This window comes from Bos grunniens, chromosome 7 (assembly GCF_055505025.1).
Source record: "Bos grunniens cultivar Pamir isolate PY7600 chromosome 7, Bosgru_T2T1.0, whole genome shotgun sequence".
NCBI classification, from domain to species: domain Eukaryota; kingdom Metazoa; phylum Chordata; class Mammalia; order Artiodactyla; family Bovidae; genus Bos; species Bos grunniens.
In genome coordinates this window covers 38889246-38908440 of record NC_141171.1, presented here as the reverse complement: position 1 = coordinate 38908440, position 19195 = coordinate 38889246, and the positions used below count along the sequence as shown (strand labels likewise).

General features: G+C 54.6%; 1 protein-coding gene across 4 annotated transcripts; it reads right to left on the bottom strand.

Moving 5' to 3' along the window:
* Positions 1 to 819: 819 nt before the first annotated feature.
* Positions 820 to 15846, bottom strand: RGS14 (regulator of G protein signaling 14). 4 transcript variants are annotated; one of them, XM_086410942.1, is made up of 15 exons: positions 15539 to 15724; positions 8517 to 8538; positions 8149 to 8327; positions 7715 to 7807; positions 7486 to 7629; positions 6960 to 7103; positions 6741 to 6843; positions 6286 to 6398; positions 5628 to 5831; positions 3858 to 3934; positions 3477 to 3603; positions 3318 to 3399; positions 3165 to 3211; positions 2972 to 3086; positions 820 to 2691 (listed from the first exon to the last, which is right to left on the bottom strand). In XM_086410942.1, exons 1-15 carry the CDS (start codon positions 15581 to 15583, stop codon positions 2489 to 2491), a joined length of 1698 nt encoding a protein of 565 aa, XP_086267068.1. In that variant the 5' UTR covers positions 15584 to 15724; the 3' UTR covers positions 820 to 2488. The 4 variants fall into 4 exon arrangements, with proteins under 4 accessions (XP_086267068.1, XP_086267070.1, XP_086267069.1 ...); XM_086410944.1 differs by lacking the exon at positions 15539 to 15724 and adding an exon at positions 10152 to 10427; XM_086410943.1 differs by lacking the exon at positions 8149 to 8327 and having other exon boundaries at positions 15539 to 15846.
* Between the last annotated feature and the right edge of the window lie 3349 nt (positions 15847 to 19195).

Genomic DNA, 19195 nt, shown 5'->3' with positions numbered 1-19195 from the left:
GTTTGATCTCCTTGCATCCAAGGGACTCTCAAGAGTCTTATCCAACAGTTCAAAAGCATGAATTCTTCAGCACTCAGACTTCTTTATGGTCCAACTTTCACATCCATATATGACTACTGGAAAGTGAAGAGGAACTGAAGAGCCTCTTGATGAAGGTGAAAGAGGAGAGTGAAAATACTGTTTTAAAACTCAACATTCAAAAAACTAAGATCATGGCATCCAACTTCTAGAGAAAGGCCAGCAAACCCCACTCATCTCTCCCAGGAATTTTCAAGGGTAAAAAGTCAGTTACAAGATAGGGGGCAGGTATGGGGACCCCCTGGCAGAGGGTGAAGAACTGGAGTGGGGAAGAGAGCTCAGCCTGTCAAAGGTAGTCACGAGCACGCCTCGCTCCTCCCGGTGCCTTTTCAAGGCTCCTGTGCCCCCTTGTTTCTCTATCACAGACACTGGGATTGAGTCTGGCTTCTGTGCCTGAAGGCTGGGGTTCTCCTTCCTGGGTTCTCCCTGATTCCAGATTATAGGAGGCTAAACAGACATGATGATTAAATGTGATACTTGGCCCTAGACTGAATCCTATATTAGAGGGGGGAAAATGTTATAAGAGACTTTATAAATTGGAATATAGATTGTAGATTAGATAAAAGTATCTGTCAATTTCATGTTGATAACTACTGTGGTAAGTAAGAGAATAACCTTATTCTTCAGAAATACACACTAGAGTTTTGGACATAACTTACCCTCAAAAGTGCTAAAAAAAAAACCCAAGCACTCACACACACATGGATACACACTCAGAGCAAATGCTAGAACAAACAGGTATATGGATGATCCTTGTACTATTTTTATTTTTGTAACTTTTTACAAATTTGAAACTGCTTTAATAAAAAGTCAAATTAAAGTATGCCAGTGGAAAAAGAGACATGATTCCCTTTATTTGCAGATGATATTGAATATCTATAAAACCCTAAGAGGATCTAGTTAAAAACAAAAACAAATAAAAACAACCCCACCCAGAATTAATAAGAGAACTTGGCTGTATACAAGATAAATATATAACAATCAATCTAACAATCAATCTCAGATTATTCTCCATTATATATTATTATAAGATTTGAATATAGTTCCCTGTGTTATACAGTAAATCTTTGTTGCTTATCTATCTTAAGTAGCTTGTACCTGTTAATCCCATTCTCATAATTTATCTCATAATCTGAAAAAAAAACCAAAAAAAGGAATCACTCTTGGTTTGTGTTCTCTTCATGATAATTCAAGTTATATAGTCATGACTTCCATATGTTTGCTATACCTCCATTAAACTTAAAACAGAATCACCTTCCTGTACACCTGAAACAAATATAATATCAATCAACCATACTTCAATTAAAAAAGAGTGTGTTTCTCCCCAAAAGAACCACAGAATGTTAAAAGGGATCATTGCTTCTCCTCCTGGGTGGGCTCTGGGCTTCCCTGGCTGCCTGGAGACAGGGAAGACCAAACAGCCAAAACAGGTAGGGCCAGAACCTACCCTTGCCACAACAGCCAGTGTCCTCCTTGAGGCCTTCAAGGAATCCAAAGGAGCCCACTGCCATGTCTACAGAGACATATTTAGTCTCCACTAGCAAAGGAGTTGAGTGACCAGACACTGTACTCAGATTCAGAGACCTAGGAACAGCACAAGGACGCCAGCAGAGGCACAGCTCCCCAGAGGGGTCTGCCCCCACTTCCCTTTCCTCTCTTCTCCCCTTCCTCCCTCCCCCACTTCCTCTGTCCCTCCCTCCCTCTCTCTGGCTGTCTCTGTCTCTTACACTTACACCCTATACTCCCGTGCAATCAGGAAGAGAGGCTCTGACAACAGGAAGTCAGGGGGTACATCCTGAGGCCCCCAAGAACTTCCTGGCACTGACCTTAGTGACAAAGGCAATGCAATTTTTGGGTGGGGGCGGCGCACAGTGTAGACTGGCACACAAGGAAGACACCTTATGGCAGAATAATAATAATAATTATAATAACAATACCATACATCCAGGACAAACCCAGCTGCCCCAAGCCAACTGCACAGTCCAAGTCTCTGGGTAGAGGCAGGGGCTGCCTGTCTGCACCCCCAGGCCTTACTCAGACCAACTACTGGAAGAAGGGCCGGCCCCTCTTCCTGCTCCCTGCTGAGGCCTGGCATGAGGTGGGGAGGCTGGCACTGCCAATGCCGCCCCTCTGCACTGGGCACATCTGCACTGGGGGCTAGGTCCACCTCCCCCTGGTGGCCTGGCAGCGAGGGATGGATGAGCAAACCCGTTAAGGGACCAAGTGGTGGCAGCTGTGGGGGGTCACTCCCCTGAGTCTCCTCTCTACTCCTCCCACCTCTTCCTGCGGGCCTGCCCGTGGCAGGAAGGGGCCAGGGACACTCATGGCACAGACAGGGCATGCAGAGCGGGCCCATGGCATGCTTGGCCCGCCAGGTGCCATGCAGCCAGCCTGGACTGTTGGGTAGCTGTCAGAGGGCAGAGTGGACAGTGGAGTCCGAGGCGCTCCCCTTGGGCTGGGCTGCTGATTCCACTTGTGGTGGAGGCTGCTGGGAGTTGGGTCCTTGGGCAGGCAGCTGCAGAAATTCTGGAAGCACTAGGTCCTCTTTGCGCAGAAGGCCCCTCTGGTCATGGGCTCCACAGCTCTGCACTCGGTTCAGCAGCTCCACCAGGCCTGGGGGTGGTGGCAGAGTCGAGGGGCCCATGGGTGCAGACCTACTTATGCTGGTCCATCACAGACCCACTGTCCTTACTATGGCCACAGCCTCCCTAAACCCAGCACTAATGCTCCCTTCCTGCCCCCATCCTGGCCCTTCTGGTCCCTCAACCCCAGGGGACCCTGTTCCAACCCAGTGACATCCAGGCCCCTGCCTCAGCTCAAGGCTCTCTGAGGCCACCCTCCCTCAATGGTCCTCAACCATTCTGGTCCCTAGCCGCCACCATTCCCAACATACCTTCAATGTCACAGGTCTGCCGCTTTCCAGTGATACTACTGGGCACTTGGGCCAGCGAGTTCAGGGACGGTGGAGGGAGGTTGGTGGCCTTGTCCTGGATTCTAGGCGGTCCACCCTGTGAGAACGTGGGGTTGGAGCCATAACTAGGAGGGGAGACTGATGGGCAAAAGAGGGCACCCAGCCCCTGGCTCACCTGACTGTGGCAGGGAGGTATGTCATCAGCCTGAGGAATCGTCACACCTGCAGCAGAGGGCACCACAATTCCTGTTTGCCTCTTGCCTGGACCCCCTTCCTATTGGGGCAGAGGTATTCTGGGGGACCAAGCCATGGGGCCAACATCCCTTACCTGGGAGAGTGTCCAAAACCAATCTCTGGGAGGCCACCGAACTCACTAGTTTCTCCAGATCCAGCGGCTGCTTCTCGCCTGGCTGAAGCCACAGGTCAGTAGCCCGCGAGACAGGCAGCCCTCCCCGCTGTGCCCCGGTCCCTCGGCCCCGCGGCTTACCAGGCGTAACACCACCTGCTGCGGGCTCAGGCCGTGCTTTGTGAGGATGGGCTGCAGCGCCTCCTGCAGCCGCTTGGTGGGCTTGGCCGAGATCCGCACCAGGCGCTCCAGCGCCAACACCTCGAGCCTGCGCGGGACCCTAGCGCTGCGGAAGGATGGAGAGGCCGCCGCGCCTCTCCCTCAACCCACCAGGGACTGGCCCGAGAAGCGGTGGAGCCTGAACTGGGCGGTGGGACCGATGGGAGGTGGGGCCTTAGCCTAGGGGGCGGGGTTAGTACAGGGGCCGAACTTGGAAGGACAACAGCAGCCTGAACTGGGACCCCAGTGAGTGCTGGGACCCTCGGCTGAGGTGTGATTACTCGAGGGTGATTCACCACTTACTCGAGGGTGATTCTGTTCTCCAGCCGCACTTCCTGGTCTGCCAGCACGGTGCAGTCCTGATCCAGGACTAGGGCCTTCTGCAGACGCAGAAGGGCAGAGTTTCAGAATTCCTTCTCCTTCCTCCTCCCCCCATCCCAGGTCATTCTCACGTCCTTCCATGACCTAGACTATGGAGGCTCCCTAAGGGTCAGAGGGAAGGGCTGATGGTCGGGTGAGCCATAGAGATTCGGACAGAGTAAGAGACCAGGCTGGATCAGAGCCTAGAGTGGCCCAGACTAGGGAGAAGGGTGGCAAGAATGCTGGAAAGACTTGGAAAAGGCGCAGAGTTATGGGAAACATGAAGGTGAGGTAAGCAGGAAATAGTAATGGGGCTACTTGGTTAAAAGGGCCAGCTTAAGGGCTGGAAGAAACTACCTCTTCCTGAGCCAAGTGGGGATCTGCCCCCTGGACAGCTGCCCTTTGTCCCTCAGGCATGTGAAACTTAACCCGGCCAGCTGGACGAATTTCCTCCCTCACCACCCACCTTTGGTCAGCCACCCAGGCCTTGTCCTTATTTTTTTACACTTGTCCACTTCTCTCTATTCCCACCTACTAAGGACACTTCTTGTTTCCTCACTGCAAAAAAAAAGAGCTCTTCCCTCCAAGACACCTGTGAGGCCAGAAGGATGTGAAGTATCTTACACAGTGCCTGACACAGTCGGTACATAAAAGCAGAGATAGTGATCACCTGGCGACCTGCACCAGCCGAGGGCTGGGAGGCAGCCTGTCCCAGGGAACAGGCCTGTGCTGTCTGCAGGGACAGGTGGAGTGTGGGTGTGAAGTTATATTTAGCAGACATGAGAACCCATCTGGGTTGTGGAGGCTGCCTGGGAGGCCAAGAGAATGGGCAGAGTTTCTCCCACTGTGGCCCTCACACTCCTGTGCTCCAGGCCTCTGAATGTGCCCAGCACTTCTTAGATCCCCCTGTGCCCGAATGTCCTCCCCCCACAGCTCTGCCAGGCAAACTCATCCTCATCAACCACCACCTGTTCCCTGAAGCCTCCTGGGACCACCCAGAAATGCCTATCTTGCCCCAGAAACTCTCTGGAGAGTCAACTCCTCCTCCGTGATCACATTCTGCTTGGCTCACCTCCCGCCTTTGGACCTGGAGGACCCTGGGTCCCTCTGCTCACTGACCTGGCAGGGCCTTAGGAATGTCTACTGGGTGAATGATATTCTGACAGTTCTCCCTGGGATATAGCATCCTTCCTTTAGCTTCCCCCTTATTGGATGGTTTAGTTTAAGTTCAAAGCTATGCTAGTTTGTACCTAAAGGAAAATTTTTCATAGGCTGGATGAAGTTGGGCTTTCCTGGAGGGAGTGAAGGGTCTCCAAATGGCCATTTCAGGAATGGGCAGTCTGAAGTCTGGGGGTGACAGGGAAAAACCCAGCTCCAGCAGTGGAGTCTCTTCATATCATATTCATATCACAGTCTCTGGATATGAATGAAGATGGAAACCAAGATGGGAATGGGATGGGGACAGGATTTTTGTGGGGTAAGAATAGATATCTGAATTTGAGTGAGGAACTGGTGCTGGATTGATTTGAAGTTGGGCATGGGGCTGAAGGTTGTAGTGAGGGCTGGAGTCAGGAAGTGGGTAGGAATGGGGGATGGGTTAAAGTTAGAGATGGAATTGGTGTTGGGGTCACCGCTGAGCAGAGACAGGAATGGGGGGGGCGTGGTTCAGGATCAGGAAGGGATTTAGAGTTGGAGACCAGGCCGGGTTCACACCTGCTCATTGCCCACCAGGTAGACCTTGATGTCAGGTAGAGAGAGGCCTCGTTTTTCACAGATGCCTGCCAGCATGTCACGGATGGTGAGGCCGGGTCGGGCCAGGGCCAAGGAGGCTGTGCCATCGGGCAGGTATACGCAGCAGTACTTCCCTGGTCGGCTTTCATTCTCACCTTCTGAGCTCCCAAGGCTCTTCCGGTGGCTCTGATCCAGAGCAGATGTCAAGGGAAGTGATGTGTACACATGCAAGGACACAAAGACAGGTACACAGGTAAGCTCACTGGGGCACACACAGGCACACACATGCCCAAGGGCACACTTGCAGGCAGGCAGGATACATCCTCCTATGGGAATACATGTATACTCACCCAAGCCTATGGGCACCCGAGGGGCTGGTCTACCCACCGACTGCTACATACACGCTCTATACACCTGGTCACCCACACATGCACACACAGGCTGAAGAGTTCACCCATAATATGCATGGGGCCCAAAGCAGTGAGGACAGGAAGAAAGTAAGGAGGCTGAGTTGTTGGCCATATGGATCAAGTAGGGGATGAAGTGGGGCTAGTGACAGAGAATGATCACGGTGGCCACTCAAAGGGGTAAGAGTCAGTGAACTGGGCCCACACCTCATCTCCCCTAGCAGTTGGCTTACCTCAGATTTGCTGCTCGCAAAGGCAAGGTAGCCCAGGTCCAGACTGGCGGAGGAGTTGAGCGATCCCTGGGACTCACGGCGCAAGGCTGTGTTGGCCGCCCCGCCGGCTAGTTCTAGAGGAGAGGAAGACTGAGCAGGACAGGGTCCCTCTCCTCACCCCTCTGCTGAGGCCTCTCCGCACCCGAGCGGACTCTGCTGGAGCCCTTTTTCAGGAGTCTAACTGTGTTTGGGTTCCGGGAGGCTTCGCTACTGATGGGGGCTTCCCAAATTTCTGGGCTCTAGCGTGGGAACCGAACCACCAGGGGAACGTGGCGGGGTGGGGGTGGGGGTCCACAGGGCCCTGCATTTCGATTTTCACTGACTTAGACTGCAGGACCAGTAGGAGGAAGGGGGTGTTCTCCAGACTTGCCCAGTTTCCTGCCCTCTCTATCTCTGCGGCCCGCTTCTGCCCTCACCCCTGCGGAAGGACTTGCGGAGCGGGCGGCCCTCAGCAGGTGGCAGCTGCCCCAGCTCCTCCACGCCCAGCGGCAGCGACTTCCCGGGCTTCAGCTTCGGCTTCTGCAAGACACACGGAAGGCAATGGCACTGGGCGGGGTGCCAGCCCTCAGGCCGACCGTGAGCGACCCCCGCAGATCTACACCGGGACACTGCCCCCCACAACACCGCGTGCGCACCTTTCTCGTGGTGTCGGGGCTGCCGGGGCGCCAGGAGCCAGGTTCCCGCAGGGGGCGACCCTCGGCCTCCGCCAGGAGGCACTCGCGGTACAGAGGGGATTTGACAAAGCGCGCATAGCTGTCGAACTTCATCAAGTTGAAGATCTGCGGAGGCGGCGCCGGGCGGTGAGCTGCAGAGAGCGCTCAGCTAGCCGCCGAGAGCGCTCAGCGAGCCGCCAAGGTTCCAGACCCGGCCCTGGGGCTTGGGTGCATCCCCAACTTTGGAGGCGAGCCCCGAGCCCCTCCTTGCCCCACGCGCCGCCCCCCAGCCCCTCCTTCACAGTAGACTCTCGTCTTCTCTCTGACCCGCGCCCTGCCCCTACCTTTAACCGAGTCCCAGCATCCAGATTTGCTCTCTTCCCCACCCCACCCCCACCATCTCTGCCGCTCAGGCTCCGCCCCTGGATCTGGCCCCGCCTCTGCTCCGCCCAGCTCCCTTCAGAGGCGACGCCCTTTATCCCAGGCCCCGCCCCCTGGGACAGCTCACCTGAAGCTGCTGGGCCCGGAACATGTCCGGTCGCGGTTCTGCCAGCACTTCCTCGCCGAGCCAGGCCTGCCTGTCGATGTTCACGGGGCTCAGCGCCTGGCTGGACAGGAACTCCTGGTAGATGTTACGGGCCTCCTGAGCTAACTGGGGGAGGGACGGACAGGAGGTTAGGGGCATGGCTCAGGGCTTGGTCCCATCTCTCGCAGCCTCAGCTCCCCCTTCACCCCACCTGCTGGGTGTCGCTGGCCGGGATCTGCTGGAAGCGCTCGCAGGCCTTCCAGAAAGTCACATTCTCAGCACTGAACTCCTTCTTCAGGAACTCCTGGGGATGGGGAGAAGGAGGAGGCAGGTGGAGACCCAGAGACCTAGTCAGGGGATGTGGTCAAAGAGATTGGGATAGAAAGAGGGCCCAGAGGCTAAACCAGACAGACAGATGGGATCAGATCCAGAGGCACATAGAGGGAAAAAAGAGGCAGAGAGAAGGAAACTTCCCAGTTCGGAGAAGAGCAATGAGTGCCAAAGAAATGCTGGATGAAGAAGCCGACAGAGGAGTCCAAATCTGGCCAGCCTGAAACCCCAGCCATGCCCTCTCCCATGCCCCCCCGCCCTTCCCCCCATGGTGGCCACTGCCATCCACCCTCCCTATCCCACCCCAGGGCTTACAGTGAAGTAAGCCAGGCCCAGTGGGTCCTGTAGCAGCCGTTCGAAGGACAGGCCCCAGCTGGCCACAGGCTGCTCCTCCGTGGGGAAGGGGCTGCTGGGGCCACTGGGGAGGCTGTGGATGCTGAGGGAGCTGCCTCGGCCCTCGCCCTGGCCCTGGGGCCCAGTCGTGCTGCTCAGCTCTGCAGGGGGATGGACAAGTGCAGGTGAGCCTTGCGGCCTTCCCCAGCCCCTGGCCCAATCCCATCTCAGGTACTTTCCCTGGAAAGAAAGCAAATGGCAGGGGTATCCCCACCCTTTCTCCACATACACCCCCCTCAACCCCCACCCCCAAATCCAGCCAGGCTTTCTCTATACACTTTGACACTTACCTCCATCTGAGACAGCCAGAACCTACAAGAAACCCAAGGCAGAAAGTCAGAGTAGAGCCCCGGGGGGATTCTCAAGGGACAGTTTGAGGCCCAGCCCCTGGGACCAGAGCTGTGTTCTCATCTGCCTGGAGGGCCACGCTGGGCATCCTCAGCCGGGTCACTGCTTGCTCATGGTTTTGTTCAGGCTGCCCTGGGCTCCCCTTCCATCATGTGCCAACCACCTTGTGTGCTAGGACTTATGCCAGGTACCCTCCAGTCACTCCTGGTAGACCCCCTAGCTCCCATTGGGTGAGCCCGGATGTTGAGCATGGTGGGTAGGAGCATAAAGTTTGAATCTTGTTTCTGTTACTAGCTGTGTGACTTTGGGCAAGTTACTTGTTTGTCTCCATCTGTAAGTGAAGGGGGAGTGATAATAATAGTGACTTACTTCCTGTGCCTGCTGTGAGGGTCAAATCAACTTAATATATTTCCAGCATCTACAACAGGGGCCAGCATATGGCAAGTGATATATCTATGTTGGCTGTTTTCTTTGAGAAAGGAGAGATTACCTGTGTAATTGATGATCTCCTTATTGTAACTGTTTCTTCTTGGAAACACCCTACCTTGGGCAGGGCACGGGGTTCTATTTTATAGTAGAGAGCAGTGGTTCTCAAATTTTCGTGTGCATTAGAATGATGCAGGGGCACCTCTGGAGCTTCAGGTTCTCCCAGGCAGTGTTGGTGTGGCTGGTTACGAACCTCACCGGGAGTAGCTACAGAGGTCAATCCCGCCCTCTGTGCCCCCTCCCTCGCTCCCCACCTTGGGTGCACAATTCTGACTTCTCTGGGAATCCCAACCATTAGTGAAACAGAAAAACCCTCCTTTCAAAATGACTCTTGCAGTGGTTTCCCTTGGTCTTCCTACCTTCCTAGCAGCTCCTCCAGCTTCCTCATTATCTATACATGCAAGGCGGCCTTTACCCTTCTCTGACTCTGTTCTGGGCCCTTTCTCCCTCCCACATCTCCCCAGCTTCAAACACGTATAGCCAACTTCCTGCTGTGACATCTCCACCCAAATGCCCCATAAGCCCTTCCAGCTCAGCCAGTCCCAAATGGAAGCCACTTCCTGCAGCCACCAGCGCATGGCTGGGAACCAGCTTCTCTGCGTCTGGTTTTCTTCTCATCACCAGGGTTTGACTGATCCCCGGTTCCTTCCTGCCTTGGCCCTGCTGCATTTTCACCAGGTCCTGTCCCAGGAGCTTCCACCACCTATCCCTTCACTCCATCCCTACTGGAAACACGTGTGCAGATGTCTCCTCCCCAGGAAGCCTCCCCCTGCCCTCCTGGCTGGAATATTCCTCTCTGTCCCCCACTTCTACCTGGGAGCACCCAGGTCACACATCTGTGGGCCAAAGCTGGCCTGCAAACAGGTAGGATGTTATTAATATCAGAATGTTTTTTTTTTACCTTAAAAGGGGTTACCCACATTTAAGAGTCAGGCATTTTACATGACACCCGGTTTCTGCCCCATCTACCCTGAGCTTCTTCCCAACACGGCAACCCTGGCTGTTCCTGAGCAACAACTGGTTCCTCTAGAAGGAGTTCACACTCTCCTCAGAGGACTCTGGGGACAGTTTGATGCATTTCTGTTACTTACGGAAGAAGGTCCCAGGCAACCTGAGTTCAAATTTGTGCTCTGTGACCTTGGGCAGGATACTTCATCCCTCTGTGCCTGGCATTCTCTGTACATGCTAAGTTGCTTCAGTCGTGTCCAACTCTGTGCAGCCCCATGGACTGTAGCCCGCCAGGCTCCTCTGTCCATGGGAGTCTCCAGGCAAGAATGCTGGAGTGGGTTGTCATGCCCTCCTCCAGGGGATCTTCCCAACCCGGGGACTGAACCCTCATGTCTTGTATCTCCTGTGGGGCAGGCAGGCTCTTTACCACTAGTGCCACCAGACGGGGCAAATAATGGTCCTGACTTCAAAGGCTTGCTGTAATTAAAGAAATTAAATATACTTAGAGAGAACTCAGAGCACCACCTGGCATGTGGTAAATATTCAAGGAACATAACTATTATTGTTGCTGCACTGGTGTTGGTGTCTGACCCTGCTTCAGCTTTCAGCTTTGTTAAGCCCTGCTGTAGAGGGAAATGCACAGGTACTGGGTCCGCTGGACCCGGATTCAAATCCTAGCCCTGTCCTTTTCTAGTTTTACCACCTTGGCCCCTCCCTGAGCCTGTCTCCAAGCTGGAGTGTGGGGATAAGACGTTGATGAGGAGGAAGGAAAGCTTGTGCACAGGGAAGCTGGGCGTGGAACCAAGCCATGCGCCCTCGCCTGGGCGCCCCAGCCCTCGCCCAGCCGCCCCAGCCCTCACCCAGCTGCCTCTGGGCTCTCCCATCTGACAGCTTCATCAGAATTCTCCCCTGGGGCTGCGGGACAAACTCCTGGGGGGTGTGAAGGGGACAAGCTGAAGCTCAAGATTCCTTCCAGCTGTTCTTTCCCTTTCCTGGCAGCTGCCCTCATGGGCGGGGCTTCCCAGGTGGCACTAGTGGTAAAGAAATCGCCTACTAGTGCAGGAGACCTAAGAGACACAGATTCGATCCCTGGGTGGGGAAGATCCCCTGGAGGAGGGCATGGCAACCCACTCCAGTATTCTTGCCTGGAGAATCCCATAGAGGAGCCTGGCACGCTACAGTCCATAGAATAGCAAAGAGTCAGACCCAACTGAAATGACTTAGCACAGACTCGCGCCCTCGTGGACATCTGCCTGCCCTGAGTTCTTCCTCCCCAGGCTGCTCTGTGTCTGTTTCCAGCCTTGGCCACCAGGTCAGGTCTCCAGGAACCAGCCTGACTTTCCCCTCCTCATCCACAGTGGCCATCTGGCCCTTCCTCCTCCCACACCCAACACCCACCACCGTCTCTCTGGCCCGCCCTCCAACCTGGACTCAGCCTCTCCCTGGCTCAGCGCTCTTCACTGCACTCTCCCCTGGTTGGAGGGGTGGGGCAGCAGAGTAGCAGGATGCTCATGGGCAAGCCAGGACCCCAGAGAAGGCAGAGGGACCTGGGCTGGCTTACATTTGTGTTTTGTTTTGTTCTTTACATCTTGTTGGATGGATTGTGTCTTTAGATGGGGCTGGCTCCCTGGTCCTCTTCTGGTCCCACTCCATCTGGGAGGCAGAGCAGTTGCTGGGTTACAGCTGAAGCTCTGCTGGGACCTGACTAATGAACCTCTTCAGCCTCCCCCATGGCCTCCCCCTCACCTCCACCCTCTGCTTTATCAGACTTTTATTTTCCCCACACCCCTTCACACTCCTGCTTCCTGCTTTGCTGTTTCCTCTGCCTGGTATCTGCTCCTGCTCCCGCCTGCAGTCTCTGCCTGATGACATCGGTTATCCCTAAACACCAGCTGCCCTGATCCCCTGTCCAGAGCACGCTGCCTGTTTATGTCTGGACCTCTCCCCTTCCATCCTGTAGCTCCTGGAAGGCAGGCCTGTACTACATGAGAGAATTGGCCTGAACTCCCTCCATAAGAAGCACTAGCCCAAGTGCTCCCGGGCAGCCATGGGGGCCCACACAGCCCTCCTCTGCCCTTGCAGGAGGCACTGGCACCCCTCCATCAGGGATGCTGTGGCTCCGGACCCCCAATCTCTGTGGCCTACAGTTCTTCCTGGCCCTCTCTTGCCCCACTAGATGTTAACCCATAGAGCTGGGGCTGAGACAGGAGGTGGCAGGGAGAGGGGATGGAGTCCAATTCCAGATCCACCATTCCAGAACAAGTCACTTCCCTTCTCTGGGCCTCAGTTGCCCCCTTGGTAGTCTGGCCTCAGCACTCGCATCCTCCAGGGTTGCCCGGAAGGGATGTGGCTGCTGCTGCTACTCAGGGCTCTGACCTGTCCAGGCTCCTGGGCCTGGGGAAGTTGTGCTGCGCCAGGCTGGCCTTGCCCCACCCTGGCCTGCCTGAGGAGAAGTGGTGAGTGAATGGGAGAAAAGGGGAAGAAGGGATGAGGAAGGGTGTGGTGGTAGTGGCGCCCCTGGCCCATGATGTGGCCCCAGTTTGCCATAGTTCTTTCCTTGGAAATGGGCACTGGGGGAGTCGCTGGTGTCTGAAAATACCCAGGTAAGAGTGGCCCAGGGTTTCCTGTGCTCTCTCCGACAGCAATGGCACACAGCCACGTTCTCCCTCCATCCTCACCTGGGGTGGTAGGTATTATGGCTTCCGTTTTACAAATGAAACCCAAAGAAACTACACAGCTAGGGAGCACCCGAGTTGAAATTAGGGCCCCAGTGGGCCTGCCTCGGGAGCCTGAGGTCTCTCCTCCACAGAGTTTCCTCCCTGCATGCACAGGAGACATACCAGAGAGATGAGAGGCCCAGGGCCTCTCAGCCCCTGGGGCATAGCTGGGCAAGGTTGATTGGGGTACAGAGCTCAGGGGCTCCTGGATGAACTCTGCCCTCTGGAGGGGGTCAGACTTCAAAAGGAAGGCTGATTTATTGAGCAACTTCTGAACCAGGCCCTCTATACCATCATCTCATTTCATCCTGGCTTGGGGTGACTAGGCCCCAAGATCCTATCTGGGAAGACCCACGGCTGCCCGGCTCTGCAGCCTGAGTCAGCCCTTGGAGCTGACCCCTAGCCCTGAGCTGGATTCCAAGGTGAAGTGGGTTCTGCCTTGCAGGTCTTCCCCAGCAGGAAGACTGGGTGCCCTGAGAGTGACAAGACTCAGTAACTCCAGGCTTTAGGCTCGCCAGCCCTCAGGCCTTGTTCCTGTTTCCCCGAGTCTAGGCGTTTCCCCAAGCTACTCCCTGCTCTGGCTGCACATCCTTTCAGGACACCTTCCGCACCAACAATGCATGAAGCGACTGGAAAAATTGGTTCTCCTTCCCAGGTCTACCTCAAGCTTTCTGTCTTCCGGACCCACGCTCTTAGCCAAGCCTGCATTTTATCCCAGCATTTGTGCTTGTGCCTTCTATGCTTTGCCAGACCAGGAGCTGTTTGAAGGCAGGGGCTAGGGCAATGGGCCTGGGTCCTGATGCCTGGGACAGGGCCAGCACTGAGCAGGCCCTAAGGAGGGGTTGTTGAATGAATGTGTGAGTGAACAAATGAAGCAGCAGCTGGGACCGTGTGAAGGCCTCTCTGGGAGGGGGCTGGGAGCCATCTCTAAGTGACAGGTTGCATTGCAACCGCCTGACAAGCTGAGTGGCAGAAAGACGAGGCTGACAATTGAAGCTGCCTCAGCAGGGAATGACAGGTGGGGGTGGCGGCAAGGGGAGATAGGGGCGGACCGAGCCAGGCAATTCCGGGAGGCGGAGGAGTCCTGGCATCGAGTCAGATCGGCCAGGTTCACAGGCAGGTCCCTCTACCTGCCAGCTGCTTTTAGCACGTCATGTCCTCCTCTGAACCTCCCTCAGGAAGTAACTCATGGAAGGAGGCTGACAGCTGGACCACATCTGTGGATATCTGAATCTGATGCCTGCCTATCCCTCTCCATTTCAGCTGAGCATGGCTGCAGAAGCCTGCCTAAGGGCCAGTGAGTGGCTGATCTGTGACCCTTGGGATGCCAAGAGGTAGCACAGAGTCAGGATGGAGTTGGGGAAGGGCAAAGATAAACCTGAGTGTGAAAGTTTCTGAGAGGAGCTGGGGTGTCCATGGACTTAAAGAAGCTATGGGTTGACATGCGATGGGCAGAAGCTGGGTGTCTCAGCCCCCTGGCTGCCCTGTAATTCTGGGCACTGCTCAGAAGCATCAAGTCAGCTACCTCTGGGGTGGGTATGGGAGTGGGCATGTTCCTCGTTGGCATGGATGGCCTGGGAGGCGTGAGCCAAGCCCCATGCCTCCAGGGAGTGCGAGGCCACTGCGTGCTCAAACTTTCAAAGTTAGGTTGATGGTAGATAGTGAGGTGGGGGACTGGACCTGGAGGGGTTTGCCTCTCTCCTGCCCAACAAAGAGATGCTGGAGGAAGAGGTGTGGAGACAGGTCTTAGGAATTAATAGGAGGAGTAGGGGTGGGAGGTTGCTCAGCTTCTTGGTGAGGCAGGAGATCCTTGAAGAGGCGCTGAGAATGAGGAGGGGCATTGGGCTGACATTTAATGGAGACTCCCCAGTGGGTCAAGGACCTCAGATTCATTATTCCACTTGATCATCTCAAGTGGAGGAAGGTCTGTCTCTGAGGGTCTGTCCCTAGTCAAGGACAACAGAGCTGAGATGAGATGAGAACCCAGGTCTCTGTAGACAGTTCTAGGCTGGGTCTGGGTCAGAGACTAGGATACTGTCTGGACTTTTTGGAGTTTTTAGGAAGAGCTGGGTCTCTGCCAAGTGGGCTGGTGTCCAGGGGAAGAGACGAGAAGCCCAGCACAGCCTGTCCCATCTGCTGAATGAATAAAGAAGCTGCCTCTCCAAGGGCATCTCTACCTGGACGCCAAGCCACCAGAGGATTTAAGAGGTGGGGTGGTGGCAATAGCCAGGGCCATCCCAGGGCTCAGCTCCCCCCACCCTTCCTAGAAGCCCAGGAATAGAAAAGACAGGAGCTGCAGGGACCTAGCCTGATCCTGCTGATCCACGCCAGGCTGCTGAAGGACTGCTAGCTGTGGCAGGAAGCCTCTGGAGCAGGTCTCCGTGGAGGGTGGTGACCCCATAGGAGCTGCCCCTCATCATGGCATCAGGATACCAGGTGAGGGAGGGGACTGAGGCTAAGTGAGGCATGGGGGTTCAGGGCCTCATGGGGGTATACAGGGGGCAAAGGGCATGCCAAGTCTTCCTGTGCCTTTAGGAAGCCGGCAGCCCCAGATGGTGCCTAAGTAGCAGTTGAGAGAGCAGTGGGGACTGGGCCAGAAGTCTATGGCTACTCTCCTGTGGTCTCATCCCCAAGGTGGCCCCAGGTCCCCATCAGAGCCATCTGGAAGGTCCTGGGATGAGGGCACTAGGTTCCACCACCTGCTGCTGTCTGTCCACAACTTCTCTAGCCCAGCCCTGCCGGGTGTGCCTGTTGGGCTCCACCCTGGGTGTGCCTACCCCCCCCCTTGGGCCTGGCCCAGAGCCCACACTCACCATGCGTCCGTTGGGGACACCCAGGTGCTTGGGCTTCCCTGGCATGCCGCTGCTATTCACGGGTCCCCGCCGCGTGGGGCGCCCACCATGGGGACTGCGGGCAGCTCCGGCCAGAGCTTGCACGATGACGGGCAGATGACAGAGAGAACCCAGGTCTGCTCCTGCGGGCCCTCACATCCTGAAACACCAGCTCACTACCTCTTTTCTCTGCCACAGGAAGTGTCTCTATAGAAACCGAACCACAGAAAGAAGCAAGGTCTAAGAGAGCGAATGTTTCTTCCTACACACACACACACACACACACACACACATGCAGGCGCGCGCACACATTCACGCGCACACACACATGCCGCCAACGCACCCTTGGCAATGCCCCACGCAGGCACCAGCATACAGCAGAGGCCTCTGTGTGCCCAGAGAGGAGCTCAGCCCAGTCTGGCCCATCTGGGGAGTTCCAAAAGCACGTCTGGGCACGCAGAAGTACATGTTCACACACTTGGGTACCCTTGTACAAGCTGCAGGGGCTCCCGTGTACACCAGGACATATGTACTGTGATCTGAGTGTCCATGTGCGTTCTTCACTTAGCACACACCTATCCCACCTGCTGTGTCCTGGACGTGTGCACATTCAGCGCCTTTCCCCCTGGCAGTTGTATACGTACAGTTGCCACCTCTGTCCTGAGACATCTCCAGGCTGTCCTTCCCGGGCCTGTTCCTGTGTGTGCAGAGAAACGGCTGCATTGCAGGCATGGTCACGCACACACAGACCCTTCAGGTGTGTGGCGCAGAAACTCACAGGTTCTCCTTCATCAGGAATATCTGGGCGTTTGGTCATGTGAATGCACAGTCCCTTGTGCACAGTCACACATGTGCACAGGCACCTGTGAATTCAGGCACCCCAGTGACAGACACATACAATCAGGTATGCACACACTCACCCGCCTGGGCAGGGAACAGGTCAGGTTCCCAAAGATGCCTGTGCATTCAAGTCACGTGAGAGTCCCACCTTCACGTAGTATTGTCGACTGAAGAAGGGCACCCTGCCTCCACGGCCTGGCCCAGTCCCAGATGAACTCAGGCCCTTCAGAGTCTTCAGTTGGCCTCTTTTTTATATGTGCATGTATCCAGCATGGGACTTGTATTTTACCTCAGTGTGGGCTTACTTAAGACTTCCCTGGTGGCTCATCAGTAAAGAATCTGCCTGCAATGCAGGACACCGCCTGCAATACAGGAGATGCAGCTACAATCCCTGGGTCAGAAAGGCCCCCTGGGGAAGGAAATGGTAACCCACTCCAGTATACTTTCCTAGGAAATCCCATGGACAAAGGAGTCTGGTAGGTTGCAGTCCATGGGGTTGCAAGAGTTGGACATAACTTAGTGACAAAACCACCACCATGGGTTTACCTGGGGCTTCTGTGGTGGCTCATTGGTAAAGAATCTGCCTGCAATGCAGGAGATGCAGGTTCTAGCCTTGGCTTGGGAAGATCCCCTGGAGGAGGGCATGGCAACTCACTCCAGTATTTTTGCCTGGAGAATCCCATTGACAGAGGAGCCTGGCGGGCTACAGTCCATGGAGTTGTAAAGAGTCAGACACGACTGAGCAACTGAGCACGTACACACACATGGGCTTGTTTAGAGCTCTCAAGTCACTTGCCACTCCAGTTCGGTCCCCTCTTTCTACAAGGATAAGGTGACACCCCATCTTTCATATTATACCCTCTACTCCATTGCACCCTTCTAGGGCCATGGCCTGAAAACTTCAAAGGCAGAAACCAAGTGACTCTTCACGACAAATTTATGTCCTCTTCTTTGGCACACAGCTACACTTGAGTTTCCCAGGCTCCCTCACAGTCAGGTGTGGCCATGCGCTAACTAGTTCCCATCAACTGAGTGTGAATGGAGTGGAGTGTGCCAAGGCTTTTAAGTCCTATGTGTCTTCCACATTCTTTCCTTTCTCTTTAGCTGACTGTACACAGAAGATGATGAAGCCCTAGGGGCTTGTGGAACCACAGGAAGGCAGGGGCCTCGGTCTACACATTGGTGTAAGAAAGCAAGCCACCAGTCAACCAGGAACACCAGCTTTGGACTGTTCAGAGAGAGAGAGAGACCAACTTCCTCGAGCTGTTATACACATGGGGTGTATTTGCTATAGTAGCTAGCATTATCCTAGTTAATACACCTCTTTGCCCAGTTCTAACTCACTTCTTTCTAGACGGCTTGCTCTAGAAAGGCCACCAGATTGTTGTTGCTCAGTCACTAAGTTGTGTCCAACTCTTTGCAACCCCATTGGACTGCAGCACGCCAGGCTTCCCTGTCCTTCACTATCTCCTGGAGTTTGTTCAATGCTCAATCTCATGTCTATTGAGTCGATGATGCTATCCAACCATCTCATCCTCTGTTGCCCCCATCTCCTCCTGCCTTCAGTAAGTCATACTTGGTGTGTGTGTTGGAAGTTGCATTTGGAGCATTGTCAACGGTAGTCTTAAGGTCTGTGACAGTGTCAATATATCTGTGACAGGGGGTGGTAAGGTGTGTGATGTAAGTGGCAGCCACCTGCCTGTCTGCTGTGCAATGGATCTGGGCCTAGCTTCATAAGGCTTTAAAATTTACAAAGTCCACCAAAGAAAAATACCAATACAGTATACTAACGCATATATATGGAATTTAGAAAGATGGTAACAATAACCCTGTATACGAGACAGCAAAAGAGACACTGGCATGTAGAACAGTCTTTTGGACTCTGTGGGAGAGGGAGAGGGTGGGATGATTTGGGAGAATGGCATTGAAACATGTAAAATATCATATATGAAACAAGTCACCAGTCCAGGTTTGATGCACGATACTGGATGCTTGGGGCTGATGCACTGGGACGACCCAGAGGGATGCTATGGGGAAGGAGGAGGGAGGAGGGTTCAGGATGGGGAACACATGTATACCTGTGGCGGATTCATGTTGATATATGGCAAAACCAATACAATATTGTAAAGTTAAAAAATAAAATAAAATTGAATTAAAAAAATTTACAAAGTCTTCCCCCAACATGACCTCCTTCGATCCTCACAAACTTCTTGTGAATGATGCTCATTGAATAATTTTACAGTCAGGAAACTGAGATTCAGAAGTGAGTTTCTGGGCTTCCCTGGTGGTCTAGTGATTAAGAATCCACCTGCCAATGCAGGGGATGTGGGTTTGATCCCTGGTCCAGGAAGACCCCACATGTTAAGCAACTAAGCCCATGCACCACAATTACTGAGCCCACATACAGCAACTGCTGAAGCCCGAGTGCCCTAGAGCCTGAGTAACAAGGGAAGCCACTGAAATGAGAAGCCAATGGTTTGCAACAAAGAGTAGCCCCTGCTCAACACAACTAGAGAAAGCCTGCATGCAGCAAGGTTACACATCAGGTTAGAGCTCTGCTGAGCTGTGGATATGTGCGCTTGAGGCGCTAGGAGCTGGCCCTGGGCCACCACTGGTCCAGATTCCAACAGCTCATCTTCTTCCCTGCAAAGACGTAAGCATCCAGGTTCTGCCTGGAACCCCCACCTCCCCTTAAGCACATCCCCCCCTTGCTGCTGCAGAGATGTGTCTTCCTACCACTCCACAATGGATGCCAGTTTTTCCCCAGGAACCTCCAGCCAACCCTGGGACTTCCCATCT